The 19884-nt window shown below is 40.6% G+C and overlaps 1 protein-coding gene across 4 annotated transcripts; it reads left to right on the top strand.

Moving 5' to 3' along the window:
* The first annotated feature begins 2493 nt into the window (after positions 1-2493).
* On the top strand, positions 2494-18132 carry LOC111235671 (ATP-sensitive inward rectifier potassium channel 10-like). 4 transcript variants are annotated; one of them, XM_022764199.1, is made up of 6 exons: positions 2494-2548; positions 9659-10051; positions 10444-10655; positions 11104-11235; positions 11893-12070; positions 15750-18132. In XM_022764199.1, the coding sequence occupies exons 2-6, from the start codon at positions 9667-9669 to the stop codon at positions 16157-16159; spliced, it is 1317 nt and encodes a 438-aa protein (XP_022619920.1). In that variant the 5' UTR covers positions 2494-2548; positions 9659-9666; the 3' UTR covers positions 16160-18132. The 4 variants fall into 4 exon arrangements, with proteins under 4 accessions (XP_022619920.1, XP_022619918.1, XP_022619919.1 ...); XM_022764197.1 differs by having other exon boundaries at positions 2523-2564; XM_022764198.1 differs by lacking the exon at positions 2494-2548 and adding an exon at positions 2719-2780.
* The last annotated feature ends 1752 nt before the right edge of the window (positions 18133-19884 follow it).

The raw sequence follows: 19884 nt of genomic DNA on the forward strand, positions 1-19884 counted from the left end.
ATCAGGTTAAAGAATTATAGTGTTACTTGGAAATGTTCATTCACCATGTGTGAGTTTTCGATCAGTCAATCTAACCATTACATCCACCCTCAAAGCAGCTCAGCCACAAAAATATGTTTGTGTGGGAGGGGGAGGGGGAATGGGGGGGGGGGGGGGGTAATAAAAACAACCACAGAAAAAAAAAAAAAAAAACCCAAACCGAGTATTGTTTTTAGAAATCAATTTGAATGTTGAACAGGTGCATAAACTGACATATACGGAGAGTTTTTGTAAAAGAGACAAGACAACAAAGACAACAAATAAAACAAAGGAAAGCAACTTGTGATACAGATCCAGTAACAGCTCAGGTCAACTCTGTTCTCCTAACATTTGTTTTATAAGAAAGACACAACAGGTTAAATACTGCTGGAGGCAATATGTTGGTTTGACAGAGCAGTAAATCTACAGATCTCTCCATGTTTGTGCAGTTATTTGCCAAGTACAAGAAAAGTTCTTCAGCATCTCTGTTACAATCTCAGTGATCGTGATGGACGCTGCTTTGTGGCTTCAGGTGAAGCTCCCCACACAGGAAGCCAAGGATGACCCTGACTGTAAGGGAGCCAAATCCTCACTCAGAAGGTAAACACACACATATGATCGAGGCCCCTGTGGATGCAGGCGGGGCCCCATTTGCTCCGGATAAGGGGGAGCCCTGAGCTCCACGGGACCGGAGAGGGTATTGAAGAGGAACAACACCCGCTGGCAGGTTGGAGGGGGCCCCACAGATTGATGTGTGTGTGTGTGAAACCCACCGGGCCACATATCGCGCAGTGCCTGGGTTATTGTGTCGAGAGTCTCTGCTGCAGATTCATGCGTCTGCGTCCCGCCTGGGGACTCTCATCTGAACATGAGGTAAATTTTAACTCCTGTCAAAACAAAGTTAAGAGGCAAACTTTGAATGGTGGGCTGTCACCATGCCCTTTTCACTTTCTTTAGAATAAAAAACTCTATTAGACTGCTCCTATAGAGACGTAGATTAACTCTATAGGGAGTTAGACCATATACTTTGCTCTATGTGCTGTTGCATCACCACATTCTTCCCATAATATTCCAACAGGGGTTTGTGCATCAGCCAGTAGTCTGTCCCTGTGCTTTTCACCTGTAATATATTAATATTATAAATAGAGAGGATGATGATAATGATGATTCTTTATTATTGTCTTCTGCATAAGCCCGGCCTGCATGGGCTCACAAAACACAGATTTTCAGACTCTCAACAACAAAATAAATAGTAATACTAATTACAACCATTCAAACCTTTGATCATCTGTACATCAAAATATATTCCAGGGTTTTGTGAGACATGAATTCAAAGTGGTAGCAGTGTTAAGACGAAGCAAAGAGAGGAGTATTATCTAATATTTTCACCAATAAAAAGTTTGAGAATTACTTCCCATGTGCATCTGAACGCCTGAAGAATTACTTTCAAATTTTTAGTTAACTAGGATGATCAGCTCACATCTTCAAGAACCTAACATCCTCAAAATAAAAACAAATAAAACGGTGCTTAACATCTTAAAAAGTGAAGAAAATAGTACTTCAAAATTGAACTTAACTCCAGTAGCTACTTGAGTAAATGTACTCAGTTACTTCCCACTGCTTTTTTCTTTACATCCACCACCTCCACCACCACAGGGCCAGTGTTTCAGTATAATGGTTGTTACTTTAGTGAATTAATTCATCCATTCACAGCAGGACCATGTGTACTATACTGCACCAAGTCCCCCTCCTTGCAGGCGGACATGGCACAGCCTCACAGAGATGCACCGACATTATCCATTCAGTGCACAGCGGCCGGCGCAAAACTGCAAGAAGCCAAGTGCACAAGAAAAGAGCCCTGTTTTTTTTTTTTTTCTTCCCAGTCTTTGATTTGTAAATACCTCTGTTTCAGTGCAACAACTTCCAGGCTTGTATCTTATAACCATCAAACATTTACATGAGAAAGTTGACAAAGGCTGAAACAGCGGAGGAGGCCTCGCAACAAAGAGGCCCATTTATAGCGTACAGTCAGAGAGAGACATGGAGAGGGAGGGTAGGAGGAGAAGCTGGGAGGAGAGTTGAATTAATGAATTAAAAATGTCGTGAAACAGCGGCTGGGTGAATATTTTTGGGGCTTATATAGCTGAGCAATGCGGGGGGGGGGGGTCCTGGAGGAGTGGACATCACAGACTACTTTAACTTCTCTCTGCGTTGGGACACACAGACGCAGGACTCCCGCTCCGTTTCACACGCAAGAAGAAGTGCTCATCTGATTACATAATGACCCAGTAACAGAGAGCCAGAACCGGTACCGCCAGTACCAGTGCGCCTGGAGACACTGACTGACCGCTGGCTGATCCTCATCCAGGCCTCTCTTCTGACAGGGGGTGGGGGGTGGGGGGGGTTCATGTTTTTTTTTTTTTTCCTGAGAGATTTATTCCTTTTTTTTTTTTTCAAAATAAAGGATGACAGCGACGTAGAAGGACCGCTAAAGGCAAACAGAGAAAACAATGTGATGTCAAAGTGAGAGGTGATGTAAAACATGTGTGAGTTGTCAACAAGTGTGTGTCGTTCAAAACCCTGACATTGCTTTTCCTTTTTCAACTTTTTTTTATTTTTATTTTTTATCCCCCCCACCCCCCCAAGACAGATAAAAACTTGTCATCTGTTTTTTTTCACGTTTGCTGGACAGTGAAATTAATTAAATCTTCAAGTTTCCAAGCTGTGGTCAAAGTGAACTTCTGTTACAAGTCAACAGAAAGGTAAGACTCACAAAACAACTTTTACTTATCAAGGGTTTGAGAGGAATTTTAGATCAAAATATGAGAATAATGTACAGATCTGACAGCTCTCGTGACTTTAAGGACTTACAGTGTATCTGTGGACTAAAAAGATGAATGTAAGCTTTATTGTTGTTTTCCTGTGGTGGTGCCAGTGTTATATTCCTCTAACATCCTGGTATACACTTGTTTTTGGCTGTGATGCATTTGTTGTATCGTTATAGTTCTTCTGTGAGTATTGTAGTGTAGGAAAGAATCAGAGGAATCATCTGAACTGTCTGATACAAGGCAATCAGAGAGGTGCTCAGTTGTGTTGTGTTTACAGTGCGGAGGGATGTTAGTAGAGAGAGAGGTCCCACAAATCTAGTCTATATACTGTATATCATTACATGGTAATGTAAGGTAATAGTTTTGTAGCAAATTTATTAAATATTTATTACTGTACAATGTTTTGTATTCAAAGATAAGTCTGAAATTATAAAGTTTAATCTAAGATAGCATAAGTTTCCATATCCTGCACCTGTCCTGCATGGGTGCCTATAATTAATAAACATGATTTTCTAATAGCAGTACAGTAAATATTTAAGCTGCAAAACAGAGAAAAAGAACATTTTGACCTCTGCTGCAGTTATGTGAGAAATAGCTGAGCGATACTAGTCGTAGTCGTAGTCGCAGTAAATAATAGAAGACTTGTACAAAACACGTAGAGAAAAAAAAAAAAGATGGTGTGATGGTGTTTGCACTCCAAGTCTATAGAAAATCTTGGCTCGGAAACAAATCACATGAACTCATCCAGAAATCCTCATCAGCACCACAACAGTAGTAGAGCAGTGAGATTTACCGCAGAGGGACAGGTCATCTGCTACTACTGACTTGGAAGAAGATTGTAAAAGTCAGTCTTAAATCACTTCCTGGTAGACGACAGCTGCTTTCCCATTGTTTAATTTAGGTCAGTGTCGTAACTCTACAGCTATAGTAATTCTGGGCCGGGGGAAGTAGAGGCGATTGGTTTAAGGGAAGTGTTAGATTTAGATGGAGGTTTGGACGGTCTGCCGGACACAGAAACATTGAGACAAATGTCTGATCGCCATGGTTACTGTTCACTTTCACTTCCTTTTGTTACTGTAAAATCCACATTAAGGTGAATTTTGTTAACATGGGATGCAGGCGACGTAAGAATCAGCCAAAGTAAAGTTTAACATTTATACACAACTGCATTACTTTACATGAGCAATTAGGGGAAATTTATTGCTGCATGGAACATATTGTTCCCCCAAGTATCAGACGGAATAATGAAGAGAAGTTAAGGTGTGAGTATGCTTCTGCTGAGTGGTTTGTCAGATGGTCAAAAAGCATCTGAAACCTCCTCCTCCTACACCTTCCACACACAAGAATCGATGTCGTTGTGCGCAACAATTTCTGTAACTCCCGAAATCTGCCAATCGCACCCACTTTACATAGTGGTTGGCCAGCTGTGTGCAGATGAACTATCGAGCTATCTTTTTTGTAGTTTTTTACGCAACTACTTTTGTCACTTTTTATCTGCACAAGACTGACTGTTTGATTTTGAACGATTGTAGTGTCTCACCTGTCTTTATGGTGGGAGGTTTTGTACCTGCCCATATGTGCCTATTTGGAAATGCTGCAAACATTTAATTAGCGTTATTTTTCACCAACCAAATTGTTCTTATTTTCAAAACCTGCATTAACACTGGACTATCACAATGTGGATTTAGTTATTTTATGGCATAGTGATTCAGCCGGTACCCAGTTGATCAAAACTTCGTCACAGCTGGTCTTAGAAGGGCTGGAGTCAAAATGATCAATAGTATAATTAAAATTTATGCAGAAGAAGAACAACCATCAAACCACTGTTGCCTGTAGGAGAATAGTCTCTTTGTTTACAGCAGAAACTGAATTTTATACATGATATGTTATTAGTTGGTCAGGTTAGTTTTTGGTGTGTCAAAGTCTTATATAACTGTGTTTAATTTGATAGGGTGAATTTTAGCTTTTAACTTAAATTAAGGGCTGTCCAGTGAAACCCATGACTCTCCAAATTTGATTATACCGGATGTTTTAGATGATGGTGAACTTTATCCTACTAAGATAAATAAACCACTTAAAAATCCTTTGGATTATATGCAAAAAAAAATAAAAAAATGCATGGCCATGAATCAGAAAACAGGCCAATTTTCCTTACTTCTGAGAAGCTAATATTTTGGAGGTATGTCGTGCCAATTCCCCAAACCCATCAGAGAAAGTTTAAAAAATGCATGATGGTAAACCTGAAAACACGGCCAATTTCTCTGTGGCCTCACCTTCACCTGACAGTGATGATATTTGATGTTTCTATGTACAAATTGCTGCTGAAGAAGTTTTCTCCTGATTGAAATGTTTTGTTGTAATTTGTAAAGAGACTTTGACACAACAGCAGCTCATTTGTATGTCGATGTGCAGTGCTTAGTTTGGCTCCAGTCAGTTTGTGGTTTTATCATGTTGTGTTGGCTGAGCAGATGCCTTCTTGGCATGGCTTGTGTTGATGTTTAGACAGTCCTTTCAGTCCAGTGCTGCAGGCTGCTGTGCTGTGCAGTGGTCACAGCCATTCAAGTTGTGTTGTGTTGAGTCTTTTCAGTGCAGTGTACTGGCTGCTAGGGGCTCTTTGTGGATGTGGACACTGGACAAGGGCGCCAAGTGGAAGGGATTACTCTCTCCTCTGGAATACTAATGAGTGTCTTTTGTCACCAATCAGTTTCCTCCACCTTCACTCTACAAACCCTTTCCTCTCTCTCCTCCACCATCCATTTCTCTCTCCTTTTTCCTCTTTCTCTGCTTTGGTCACCCGATGCTCAATTTTCTATCAATCCTCCCCTCAAAACCAATTATCCCCCCCCCCTCCCCACACACACACACACATCTCTGCCCCATAACAATTTCGAGCACAGCATACTCACACACGATCAAACACAGCCATAAACACACACCACACAAACACACGCACTTCGACACTCCGTCCTGCTCTCCTCTCCCCGTCTAACTCGCCCTCTCTTTCACTCACTCGCTCACCCAGTCGTATTTTTCAATGGTGGCTTTTGTCCCTTTCATCTCCTTGAAAACAAAGGATTCTTGTGCACACGGGACAGGGGGAAGGAGAGGGATGGAGAGCCGGACACAGAGGAAGAGATCCTAACCTTGAGTGTGGTCGTACAATGAGTGGAAAAAGTCATTTTACAAGAGAGGGAATCCATCAGTGTGACCGAGAGACACTGATACACTTCACAAGAATTTATTTGTCTCTACTAATATTGATTTAACTTTCTTTGGTAACATTTCCCCCTATTTACATTTATATATTGTTTATAACACACTATAATGTAGTTGTGAACAGATATGAGGACATTTAAATATTTAGTGAAATGCAGTATTTGTTAAAAATTATAACTCCTCCAATGAAGATATATTTTACATCATTACAACTGTGTTTTGCTGCATTGCCATTTATGATCTGGTTATACAGCAGCCTCCACTTACTGCATTGTTGCTCACAGAAGACTGCTAATGAATGCTAAGTAGCACTTTAAACACAGTGTAAGACTTAATTTACAGACCAGTAACTGTAGATATTGATATTGATCCTTGTTAACAAAACCAGCACTGATAATTCTACTGAACTTGATGCGGCTTATTCCTCTGTGCTGAAAACCTCCGCTGTAAACTAATAAAATTCAGTAAGGCACAATGTTACTCTTGGTGATATGTTCCTTTTTCACAATGAACGTGGGCACTATCTCCAAAAAATACACATCTACTCCTGTTTGAGCAACGTTTGCTAAACACTACGTTGGCTAGCTATAAATGACTTAGCGTAATGTAGCCTATTTCAGCTACTTTTTGTTTTAAAGCTGCACTAATTAATATTTTTTTTAAAAACAATGGATCAAATGACAATATTTAATGTGAGAGGAGTCACCTGTAATGATGTGCCCACAGAAAATCATCACTAGACAATTTACCTGAACTCTAACAAGCATTTCCAGACACAGCAGACAGATTCTTTCTGCCGAACAATCTCTGATTAACCCACTGTCCTCTACCTGCCCAGTGCCAAACTACAGCTAGACAAAGTTAGCGACTAGCTAGTGAACATGATCGAGCATTTAGCCTCTAAAGAGCCAGATATGTCCATTAGGAGTTGGAGGATACTAAAACAGAGCTAAAAGCAGAATGAATATTGGATTCCATCGGCCAGAAACACAATTTCAAACAAATACTAATGTTGCTTTGTGTCCGCTGGATGTGTAAATAGGCAACAAGTTAGCTATAGCGGCTTTCTGTGTTCACACCTTGATGTGCTGCCCCCAGTTTAACAGAACAGGATGCAAAAGAGAGGGTAGAGAAGTTGGAAAGTATTAAGATGCAATTTGTTGACAACAAGAAAAATATAAAGGAATGCCAACAATTGCTAGCTGCCGATTATTATGTGTAAGGTCTTGGCTTTGCAAACCAAACGTTCCTTTGGACAATAAATTGTATTGTATTGCTTCCTAGCTGCTCAAAAGGTCTATATGTCTAATACACAACTGTGTGTTTACTGTATGTGTAGGCAGGAGCTCCTCAGGGCTAGAGTTCAGCTGGAGATGGACACGGCCAATCACATGGGCCTCCTCTTGACCCCGCCTCCCTCCGCTCTCTTCCCCCTCCACATCTTAGTATTCAGAGCACAGACATCAACACAGATCTCTATTCATTCACTCAGTGTGAGCTCCGGCATGGAGAGAGGAGAGAGAAGGGTCAAAAAGGACAGGAAAGGACAGAACGTATCAGATCGCCTTGGGTTCTTAGGCTTTTGTTTTTGTTGTTTTGTTTTTGGTTTTGTCTTATTCTCTCCGGAAAGCAGAGGCAGTTTGAGACAAAAGGGCCATTTAGCAAACAGTGAGTGAGAGCAAGAGGGAAGAAAAGGAAAAGAAGGATGAGGAGAAGGAGAAACTGCAGCCCAGATGAGGGTGAAACTGTTAAGAGTGCACAGGGAACGACCCATACAGTGACAATAAGTGTCCATGGCACCCAGGGGTGGGGTGGGACACTTCTCATTTAATTGATATACTGCTACCACTATGACACCCATAGCCACTTATACTGCCTCATTACAATTACACCACCAGCCTCTGACACAAGCATTCACTTGACACTTGAATGCATTACAGGCACTTGAGTAATAAGTGACGGTGGAGTTATATGGGAATGAAAGGTCGCCCATATTCAACATACACCATGTTGCCGAAACTATGTGGACACATATTTGACACACATTTGAATGTTGAACATCTAATTCAAAAGCCATGTGTGTTAATATACTGCTGTGACCGCCTGCACTGTCCTGGAAAGGCTTGCCACAAAATCTTGGAACCTGGCTGCAGGGATTTCAGCCACAAGAGCATTAGTGCACTCAACCACTCATGTTGGGTGATAAGGCCTGGCTTGCAGTTGGTGTTCCAGTTTATCACAAAAGGTTTTGGATGGGGTTGATGTCAGGGCAAGTTTATCCCCAAGCCAAAACCATAACAGGCAGTCCAATACCAAAAATACCCAACAGCAGCTAGCTGATATTTGGTTGAATGCAAGTTGCGACGGAGGGTTGTCAGGGCAACGTCAACGCCAATATCAATTTGACGTAGAGTACTGACGACAGCTGATGTTGATGTTTTGTTGGTTTTAAGTTGTGTTGTTAAGGAACCAAAATCCAACGTCCTCCAAATATCTCATGCGAACACCACCATGACTTATGAAATGCCAATATTCTAGTTGAAAGCAAAACCCAATGTCCGCTAAAAATGTCAATTAGCCAACGTTGGGTTTTGATATCCTGACCTGATTTTCATTTCCAATCAAAATTTTAATGTCTATTCGACATTAGAGTCATTAGAGTCCAATGTCTTTCGTCGTTACATTGATGTCCGGTGGCTCCCGGGAGAGGAAGGAGGTGTTCGCTGACTTTTTGTATAGTTCTCCACTGCGGACAGTTTCCAAAACACTAGATCTGTCTCTGAGATACTTTTGAAGTTAAACATGATGAGAAATGCATCACTTGAAACTACTACTATTACTCCTTCTCCTCTTCCTACTACTTCAGGCAATACCAAAGCTTGAATATACAGTAATTAACACAATAGGTTTAGTCAAAGAAGCTACTGCTATGCTTCGAATGTCCATCTGCGTTGTATCACATCTGCTCTCTCTGCTGACTTAAGGTCTCTGTTAAAGTAAAAACAGTCCATAAAGTGAAAGAAAGTATGAAAACAGCTTTCAGCAAAATGGAAGAGGGTGAACACCAGTGTAAGATATCCGTATCTTTGATTCGAATTCAAAGACTTTTTTTCTTTCGTCTGGAATAACAGTCAATAGTGTCTCCTCATCCATTTCAGTAGCCGTCTTATGCAACCGACATGTGAAGCGACCAGCGCTATCATGCTCTTAATGTGAAAGAGCAGCTGTGCCTTCATGCTGAAAGGGGGCTTTTATTTTGACAAGGCCAGCTGCCCCCAGTGAAAGGAGAAAGGGGCTTAGATGGACCACCGTGGACAGCCACAACACTGTCCAGCCAAAAATGTCCTTCTAATCCCCTTCTTCATCGTTATCTCCCGCTCCTTGCAAATGTTCCACTCTGTCATTTTTCTCTTTCATTATCAAATGTTCTCCCCTTTCCTTTTCTCCTTTTGCACACATCACCTTTTCATTTGAACTCACCTGCTGTTCATTTGTTAAATATGGCATCTTTCAAATCTCTTCGTCTTTTCATTACTCACAGTTCCTCCTCTCCTTACCTCCTGTTGTTCCCTCTTTCTGTCTCCACAACCCTGCAGTGCCAGCCATGACATCAGCCACGCCCCCTTCCTCAGAAGGCTCCTCCCCACAGAAGGTATGCCACTCCCAGACGCAGACCGACATCACCAAGCCCCTGCTGAGCTCCACAGGGGTCACCGGAGGTGTAGGTGCAGGTGGAGGAGGACAAGGAGCTGGAGGGCCCTGTGCTCTGCGAAGGAGGCGCCGTGTCCTCTCCAAAGATGGACGAAGCAATGTACGTATTGAGCATGTGAGCGGGCGAGGGGCGCTGTACCTTCGTGACCTCTGGACAACTTTTCTGGACATGCAATGGCGCTACAAGTTCTTCCTCTTCTCTGCCACTTTCGCTGGGACCTGGTTCCTGTTTGGAGTTCTTTGGTACCTGGTAGCAATGGTGCATGGAGACCTGTTGGGTAAGGAGGATCCTAGAGATTCATACTGCAGAGATAGTGAAAAATAATAGAAAAGCAATACAAAAAGCAGGAAAGTCTATGAAAGCCCTTTATCTCACTTAGAACATTTATCAAGCTCTATTGATAAGAACATCTGTAGATCTCATCCTCATCCCTCTTCTCCCCCCAAACAACGATGTCCTTGAACTGAGACAAAAAGTAATGCTTTCACAACAGAGACACGGAAGGACACAAGTACTTTTTTGTGAATGAGTAGACAATGAAGAACACATACTGGAATACAGAGCATGAGAAAGACCTGGCAGGACATTGAGAGAGGGACAAAATGTTCCTTGGTCATTTGTTTACACCCCTCAATGCATGATCTTCTGTTCTGTCTCCCTTCCTTCCAGAGTTTGACCCCCCCTCCAACCATACCCCATGTGTAATGGAGGTGAAGACCCTGACGGGGGCCTTCCTCTTCTCTCTGGAGTCTCAGACCACAATTGGCTACGGTTTCCGGTGCATCACAGAGGAGTGTCCTGTTGCAATCGTCCTGCTTATTTTTCAGCTGGTCATCACTATGGTGATGGAGATATTCATCACGGGCACCTTCCTTGCGAAGGTAGTCAGATGTAGTTTTTTTTTTTTTAGTTTGGAGCAAAACAGAAACTGTAAAAAGTGATTGTTAAAGATGTGATGAAACTTCATTCATTCTATACTTTGGGAATTTTATGCCTTTATTGGATTGCTGAATTGCACTTCTTGGCTGATGGTTCTTCCGCTTCCCACGCAGTATTGTTACAGCTTCTTGGTTATCAGTTATGCTTACAGATTTTCACCATGTTGATTTTTACAATTCTTATCTGTCAATAGCAGGATTATCTCAACAGTTTCCTCCTCACTTGTAATCTAACACCCTTTGTTTATCTACATGTTCCTGTAATTTCACTTTCTTTCCAGCTCAAGCCTTGTAGATGATTACCGAAGGGCATGTAAAATGTTTACAGTATATAGTATCATCATATATCAGTATTCATCTCATTATCTGACACGTTTCTCTCCACTCGCAGGTCGCTCGTCCCAAGAAGCGAGGTGAGACAGTGAAGTTTAGTCAACATGCTGTTGTGTCAAATCATGAGGGTCGTCCCTGCCTCATGATCCGAGTAGCCAACATGCGCAAAAGCCTCCTGTTAGGATGCCAGGTAATGGGACTAAAGCACCTTCTGGACATATTTTATTTCTGTAATAATTATAGTCTGATTTTATTATTTGCATGTGATACACAGTGATATCAGTCACATTTGGAGCTTATATGTGTGAGTTTTGTCCCTCATATTTAATGATAATTACAACCTCAAATAGCTCCATAGTTTTAAATCTGTCTGAACACACATCGTATGCAGTTCTCTGAATGCTCCATTATGGATTCTCACTTGCTCTGCAGGTGTGTGAAGCCATTCACACTCATTCAACCTATTTAAGTCCATAAAACAAAACATAAAAAAGCTTTTATGAGACCCATGAGTTTATTAAACGGGCTATTGTAATATCAGGTACATGAAAGCATTTGATCTACACTATAGGTCGTCTTACCATATCCGACTGAGTCACTGGAACATAGTATTCTGAGTCACATCCTGTCAATAAAAACCTTTCAAGTCCTTTGAATTGCTTTAGTGCAATAAATTTGCTGGAATAAAACATAGTAATGACTCATACATTGACTGAACATGTCATTCATAGCATCACCCAAGCACACATCACTTGGCCATTTCAGGTATTAAACCTGGGGCCTTTTGGTTACAGGATGCCTTCTGCAACCTCTTGGCTGCATTTACTGACTCCATCTTGGCTCCCAGGTGACGGGAAAGCTGCTTCAGACGTCCCTGACGAAGGAGGGCGAGACGGTGCGGCTGGACCAGCGCAATGTGCCTTTTCAAGTGGACACGTCCAGCGATAGCCCCTTCCTCATCATCCCCCTGACCTTCTACCACATCATTGACGACAACAGCCCTCTCAGAGCCTGGGCAGCAAAAGGTATATCATGGCTCTAAGTCTGACAAACTAATATCATAATGAAACCTACTTGTCTGACACTGGTCACCAAAGCTCTAACTGGGCCATACGAAGGAGTGTCTTATATCAATATCGATATTAGAAGCGAGAATTACTGTAAAAGAATATGAACAATATGAACATTTGCTATTATTATTGGTTTGAAGCTTTGAAACTCAAATACCAGTATACGTTAGTACCAGCATTAATTTAATGACAAAAGGTGTAATATCTGTCAGCAACTGGTCAATTTCTTTATTTGAAATTAAACTTTTCACGTGTCTCTTGAGACTAACTGTATGTACATTAAGTATGTATGTGTACGTAGGTGTGTTTGGTATTTACGGTCATGTGCTGCGTGCTTGGCTGCCTCTGACCGTCCAGAGTTGGGCTGGTTTGGCACTGGAGGAGAGGGTTTCTCTGGCTGGAATGTGTGTGAGAGAGAGATCTCCAGAGAGACCCCTCATTAGAGCACAATGCTGTACAGTCCGGGGTGCTGACACGAAGCCTGCGCAGATCCACTTACAGCGGCTCAGAGCGCCCAGCACTGAAAGCTTCAAAGGCATCAGCACTGACAGGCTCTGATCGCTGCGTTATTTACACTCACATTACTAATTTACCGTGGATGACTTCTTTTATTTCTGTCCTTGGCCTCATGTGACACACTAGATTTTCACATTTGTTATTATCAGTATAATATCAGTGTTTACTTGTAGCCATAAGTACCTCCCCACCAGCTACAACTTTTCTTCAGTTATGATTATCCTCTTTGTTGTGATTCCTGAACTTCCTGTTATTTTAACTGTAGCCGTATTTAAGGGATTGTATTACAGCGCACATAATACTGGCCATAGTACTACAGTCAGTGTCAGTGCCTACTGTAACAGTATCCGGTTTTTATCCATTGTTGCTTCATCTCGGTTATTTCCTGTCATAAATCCAGACATGATGACAACTCTCAACATAAAAAAGTAGCATAAAACAAAATGGTCATTTAAATTTTTGCCAAAATTTCTTGAATAGGTGAATGTGAGTCTGAATGATTGTGTATGTGTGTCAGCTCTGTGATAAAGTGGCAACCGACCCTCCGAGGGTGTACTCTGCCCCTGGCCCATTGAGATCTGGGATAGACTCCGGCTCTGCAACTCTGCACAGGATAAGCAGGAATAGATCATGGATGCATGGATGAACGGACGGGTGGATATCCCTAATGTACACTTTGAGAAGACACATTGATGATACTCATGACTGAGCATGATTCTGCACTTACTGGTTCATTTGACAGAGCTTTAAAGCCCCCTGCAAACCTTCTCTTTATCTCTTTATGTTCAGGACATGTTCTCCTTCAGCAGGGAACAGCTCTGTTAGGAGCACTGAATACTGGCTTTCAGTGCAACAGCGTGTGAATCTTCTTGGCATTGTGTGACTGTGAGTCATTAAATCAGGAGTGCAGGACTCTGTGGAGACAGTTTATGAGACATGACATGGCTGTCTAAACCCACCGAGCTTATAATGTAAGCACATTCCTCTTAACCATAAGGTTGTACGTATTGTATCACACACACACACTCACAAACATAGAGCTGACAGTGAAACTCTAAATGCAAATTATAAAAAATGATTTATGAAAGGCTTTTATTTCCTGTAGAGATGAACGATCACGATATTGTGCTGTGGTTGATTTCAAAAAACCAAAAAAAGTTGTTGTTTGAGAAGGGTGCATACGCTAGCAGGCAGGAAGTAAACAGGATCAGGCAGAGCCTGAAACACTGTGGCAGGAAGCCACAACAAACAATCTGGCAAAGAAGGCAGGTGTACTGTGCTGTATTATATTCTAATGGAGCTGAATACGATCTTAGAAACAGGCGGGTGATGAGATCAGGTGACGGGGAATGGCAGGAACACACTGCATACTGAAACAACGGGAGAACTAGTGGCTAACAGACAAGAAAGGTCCCAGAAATGATCAACTATTGTCATGACAGTTTTGTTTTTATCAGCAATAGTATAATAATTAAAATAATGAACACTTACTAGCTAGCTATGTGAATCTTATGAAAGCTAACACCAAAGTAGTAACTGTAATACGAGGTAAAGAGTCTACGAGACTGTGAGACTGTACTGTGCTAACAACAGCTTGCTAACATGTTCACAGTGACAATGCTAACATGCTGATGTTAAAAGCAGGTATGTTTTCCACATTCATTGTCTTAGCATTTTAGCATGCAAACATTTGGCAATTATCACAAGACACAAAGTAGAGCTGAAGCTGCTGGATAAACTGAAATTTTGACCTGGTAGTGGCGATACATGAAATAAGAGGTTCACCTGTGTTAATTCATCCTTAGGGGGATAAAATACACATTTGAACTTCATGGTGGCGTTGAGGAAGCAGAGTATCACTAAAGTCATCAGGATTTCTTGTCTGTGAACTGTGATTGTCTGAACAAACTTTCATGGAAATCCATAGTTATTTCAGACCAGAGAGGCGAACTGATCAACCAACGGGTCGACATTGCCATCCCTATAGAGCCATGATGGTAGTGATGCTAGGAAGATCACTGCATAAACGCAGATGGAGCCCTTTGGCTCGCCCACAATAAGCCAATACAGAGAATCCCTCAACCACGGTTGTGTCGCCGTGTGTACAAGGGGTTGCGAAACCTGGTGTTTTTGCCCTGGTGGGAGCGGTACTGGGTCTGGGTTAGAGGAAGGACTGTTTAGACAGATGACCGAGTCTGCATTCTGAGTGAGGCCTGTTGATGCAGGTGTGTGCTTGTTTGAGTGCATATGTCTTCTAGCGCGTCCGTTGTGTTATGGGGGATGTGTGTTGAATGAAAAGTACATTCTGCATGTGTTTTAGAATATATATAAATCATATTCAATCATCTATGACTACAGTGTTTCCAACCTGTGGCAGCTATTGCTTTCTGTGTGTGTGTGTGTGTGTGTGTGTGTGTGTGTGTGTGTGTGTGTGTGTGTGTGTGTGTGTGTGTTCAAATTTCCGATATGAGTTCTGTAAGTGTTTGTGTGTGTGTGAGCCGGTCAAGTGTTTTTGGGATCAGTCTGGAAGTGGGGAGTTTTATGTTTTGGAAATTTCAGGATGTGCATGCAGCTCGTGTGCATGTGTGTGCGTATGCGTATGCGTGTTGATGTGTGTGTGTGTGTGTGTGTGTGTGTGTGTGTGTGTGTGCAGGTTTGTGCGTGTCTTTCTATGACTTTCTTTCATTATATGAATTGTAAATAAAGATATTGCTGCTTTATACTGACAATGGATCAAATACCTGAAATGTGTCACTATCACCTGACTTTGCAGTTCCCTTCAGCCCTATGGAGCGTTTTGGCTCATTTTGGCTCATTGTTTTGGTTTTCTTTGCTTTACGACTCTAAATGTTGCCATGTTGTTTTTAGCTTGTTAAGATGCCATCAAGTAGCAAAAAATGTAGCTTTTTATTCCTCTTTTGTGAAGTAATTTCTTAAGTTTTCTCATACTGTAATAGAAAAGCAATTTTCAAGCAGGTTTTCAGTTTCTGTAATTTTAATACTTTACTATGTTAAAACCATTTGCTTTGCGTTGGAAAATGGTAGTTTTTTGTTTTTTGTTAATGGGCTAAAAGACCAAAATTGAATAGGCCTTTACTCTCTGTCCTCGGTCCTGCAGGTGGTGGCTGGACAGACCCGGAGCTGGCTGACTTTGAGCTGCTTGTGATCATGAGTGCCACAGTTGAGCCAACCTCGGCAACCTGCCAAGTTCGAACGTCCTACCTACCAGACGAGATCCTGTGGGGCTACGAGTTTCCCCCTGTCGTCTCCCTGTCCCCTTCAGGAAAATACGTGGCTGATTTTGCCTTCTTCGACAAAGTGGCCAAAACCAAAACGCCACCCCTCTTCAAGCAGTCTCTGCCGCCGAGCCCCCCTTCACAGGCGTCCAGTTACCACGGCAGCAAGGAAGATGGGACTGACCTGGAGAAGATGAGACTGGAAGAGAGCTACAGGGGAGAGGAGAGGGGGCGAGAGAGGGGGCGTGTCAGAGATAGCAGTCCACTGAGTGTGCGTATTAGTAATGTTTGAGGGAGCAGAGACAGGAAGAGATTGTGGAAAGTTGATATGAAACCGAGATGAAAGGTAAAGACAGGAAAACAGAACCAGGCTGCTCAACACAAAACACACTCCCCCACACAACACTCTGCCTACGCATACAAGTGTGGACCTCATGACAGTAAACACCTGGGTGCACTTTCACTGCACCCACCAACCACACACACAGACACAATGTGCCAATGCGCTACTGTAACTGAAAGTCTGTAGAGAAGATACTGAGGATGACTGCAACCAAGTACAAAGGGAACAAGTTACAAACTTGACATGTACAAATGTACAGCAAAACATCAAGTCATCTATAGAGACATTTTCTAAACTTATATTCATTTTTCTTTTGTTTGTGGAAAGGACTTCATTTACTGTAACTGGAAGGTACTCAAACACTGCAAAAATCTTCATCTTATCAGGTCATGTCTGTCTATAATTACATTTTTTTTCAAGTAACCCAGTTCCAATTGAAACTTAGAAAAGAGAAAAAGTAGAATTTTTATTGGATACACATAAAATTTTTCTCCCAACATATTTTCTTCTACCTGTTTTAAGGAAATAAGGATTTATTACAGATAAAAGACAAAAGACGATTTCTGTAATGAGGTGAATGTCTGAGTGGATGTTAATCACTGAATCACAGTACTGTTTTTATTTTATTTCTTTTCTTAATTAATAAAATACCTGAAAAAGGTGGCGAAAATACTGGAACCATATTATTTTTTTAACAAAAGATTTAAAAGGAATGTATTATATTTTATGTGCGTAGAAGTTTCTAACAATACCATTACTTGTTACACCGGAAAATATCGTGCTCTTTGATATGAATGTCCTGGTTTATTGGGGTAAACATGTTTCGTAATATTCTACTAAAAGCACTTTAACTTGAAAGAAAAGTGGCATTTTACACAAAGGAAATAACTGAACTAACTTTGATTCTTAATGCACTGTATTAAACAATGAAATCTTGTGGTTATGTTTGGGGTGTGTGAGTGTGAGTGTGTGTTTACGCTTGAAAAGGTGTAACTGGATGTGATAATACTGTTTGTATGAACCTTTTTGTGAATTGTTTTAAATTTCATGTACAGTATGTGTTTTAATGTACTTCTGTACAGACACGTGTAAAAATATTTTTTTCCACATTCTTGACTTCTTTATGTCCTGAGATTTGATATACAACTCTGCATTTTCAGTATACCATATTAATTGTTTTTGGTGCACAGTTTCTGTAAAATATAGCACACTCGTCTTTTTACTGCTGTCATTTTTTTCATACAGTGGTTGTGAAAGTTTCTATGGATTATGCTAATATGTATCTAATCAACAACCTTTTTTAATATTAGATAAAAACATATATTTGGATTTTTTTTTCTCTCTTTTAACTGTACATAGACATGGTAACTTAAATGAAATGATCCTACTTTCAAGGGGATTAGTTAAAACATTGGTTAACAGAAAAGATACAGTTTTTAGAGAATGGATTATCTGATCATTTAAGTAAAGGAATATTGAACATCAGAAAAATACTTTCTTCTATACTTAAAAGTGTTTTCGGTTGAAATGCCAACAAGTATGCCATTAAAAATTAATAATACAGTAGGCTATCCCTGATCCCACTAATATCTGAAAAATATAAATCACCAAGTTTTAGTTTTCAAGGGAGTCAAGGATTTATGTTCATTGCTAGCAATTCAAAAGTATTATAGTATTAAATGTGTGCTCTTGAGATTAAGTGCCACTGTTCAAATGAAAATCCTCTGCTGTTCCATACAAGGCCAATGAAAAATATTCAAAATAACTGAAAATATTTCAGTATCAATATCTGGTGAGAGGTTGTGCTTGTTTATACTGTATTGCCTGTACTGTATACTGTATATGGCTCACTCTGAATACTGGAAGCTCATTGTTCTGACTGCTAATATACTTTATAAGTGCCTTCTTTAATAAATTTGTTATTTACAAAGTCTGTGTGTGTGCATTAGACAAAACCATACCTATGTGAATTGCCTCCAAAGGTGCAGATAAAGTATGAAAGATAAAAGGCCCAAACAAGATGGTATAAGTAGCATATTGCAAATTGTAGTGTGTCTGCTAAGGTATGGCATTTTTCTGCTTATTCAAGAAGGGTACATATTTGTTTCTCATCGTTTCTCTTTGGTTTTATATTTAATTCGTACTGTTTTCAGTCAAAATCAAGTCAAATTCATTTAGACATTAAGATGTAAATAGTTTTACAAAATGCATTAACATGGTTGAAATATATGTTGGTGCATAAAATATATACAAATATGAGTCATAAAATATGTTAAAATGTTTAAAAGAGTTTTAATAGGGTTTAAAAGGTTGAATACTGGAGTCAGTGCAACTTAGCATAGTTTGTTTGATGTGTACATGAACCAGCAGGTGTTGTTGGCCTAACAGCCTAACTGATTATCGGCATAATAAGTCAATCTTCGTTTTTCTTTCCTTTAATTGGAGTCTCCCAAAACTAACAGCCAATCCAATTCCACTCTCAGGTAAAGGGGCGGGGCTTACTTTTAAACCGCTCGGTCTGGCGTTGGAGGGAAAAAGAAGCTAATTATCACCATCCAGGCAACAGGTGTTTGTTATACGAGAGCAATAATGTCCATAACTGGCGACCAGTTATCCCGTGACTTGGACTTTTGTGGTCTACAAGAGGTAAATACGAGTTTGCGTTTGGTTTTCAATACTGTGTGATAGCAAAAGGAAAACGAGTTACGTTGCTAATTGAAAGTATCAACTAACATTAGCATAATCGCTATTAGCTTTGCAGCTATACTGTTAGCTTTGGATATGAAGTAATTGGTTAAGACAAGCTATTGCTAGCTCGCTATGAAAAAGATTGTGGACTTGTTGCTTAGCTGCGGTTTCTGATCCAGGAGACGGACATTTGTAAGTGTAAAAGAGAGAGAGAGAGCAGTTAAGGCTTCAGTGAACAGTTTTCTGCCTGTTGGTGTGCTGTTCTTGAATGTGCCTTTTTGTTTATTGCTTTAGGCAATGTGAACAAGCGAAACGAGCATTACTGCTTTAAGGCCTCTGGACCCCTAAGCCAAAAGTCAGGCCTGCTACAGACCTTTTTAGACGTTATGGTTTATGTTGCAGGCTGAGAGTGCGTGAGTGTGGGCCCACCATATGTTGTTGATGTGAGGATTTTGCACAATTAGAGCCCAATTAGAGGTAAAAGATGGAGATTTAAAAACGACTTGAATGTATTGAGAGGAGCTAATAATCATTTTGTGTTCAATATCAGGTATTATGTCAAGTTACATAGTTACAGTTAAGTGATATTGTTTTGTGTTGTACCTGGACTGTTAAATAACTGAATGTGTTGACTGCATTTGAAGTACACTTGTTGTGTTGTGTTTTGAATCAACTGTTTAAAGGGGTATATAAATATTGCCTACTAGATAAAACTCAAATTGGAGTTACTAATACTAATACTTACTAATACTACTGCTACTTATACTATATTTTCCTTAATCGTATTGCAGGGAGCCAGTTAATTCTAGTTTCAGAATAAGGGAATAAAGGTTGTAAGAACTATAGTACTTTACTGTATAGTTTCAGGTAAAAGCGCAAATAAATTTGAAACTATGCCCATGGCCCCACCAAGGGTCTCTACTACACAAGGCAGTATGATCAGTTAATGTTATATAGCTATAGGGAACTGTGGGGTGTAAATAAAT

Source organism: Seriola dumerili, unplaced genomic scaffold, assembly GCF_002260705.1.
Source record: "Seriola dumerili isolate Sdu_G_001 unplaced genomic scaffold, Sdu_1.0 BDQW01000531.1, whole genome shotgun sequence".
NCBI lineage: Eukaryota > Metazoa > Chordata > Actinopteri > Carangiformes > Carangidae > Seriola > Seriola dumerili.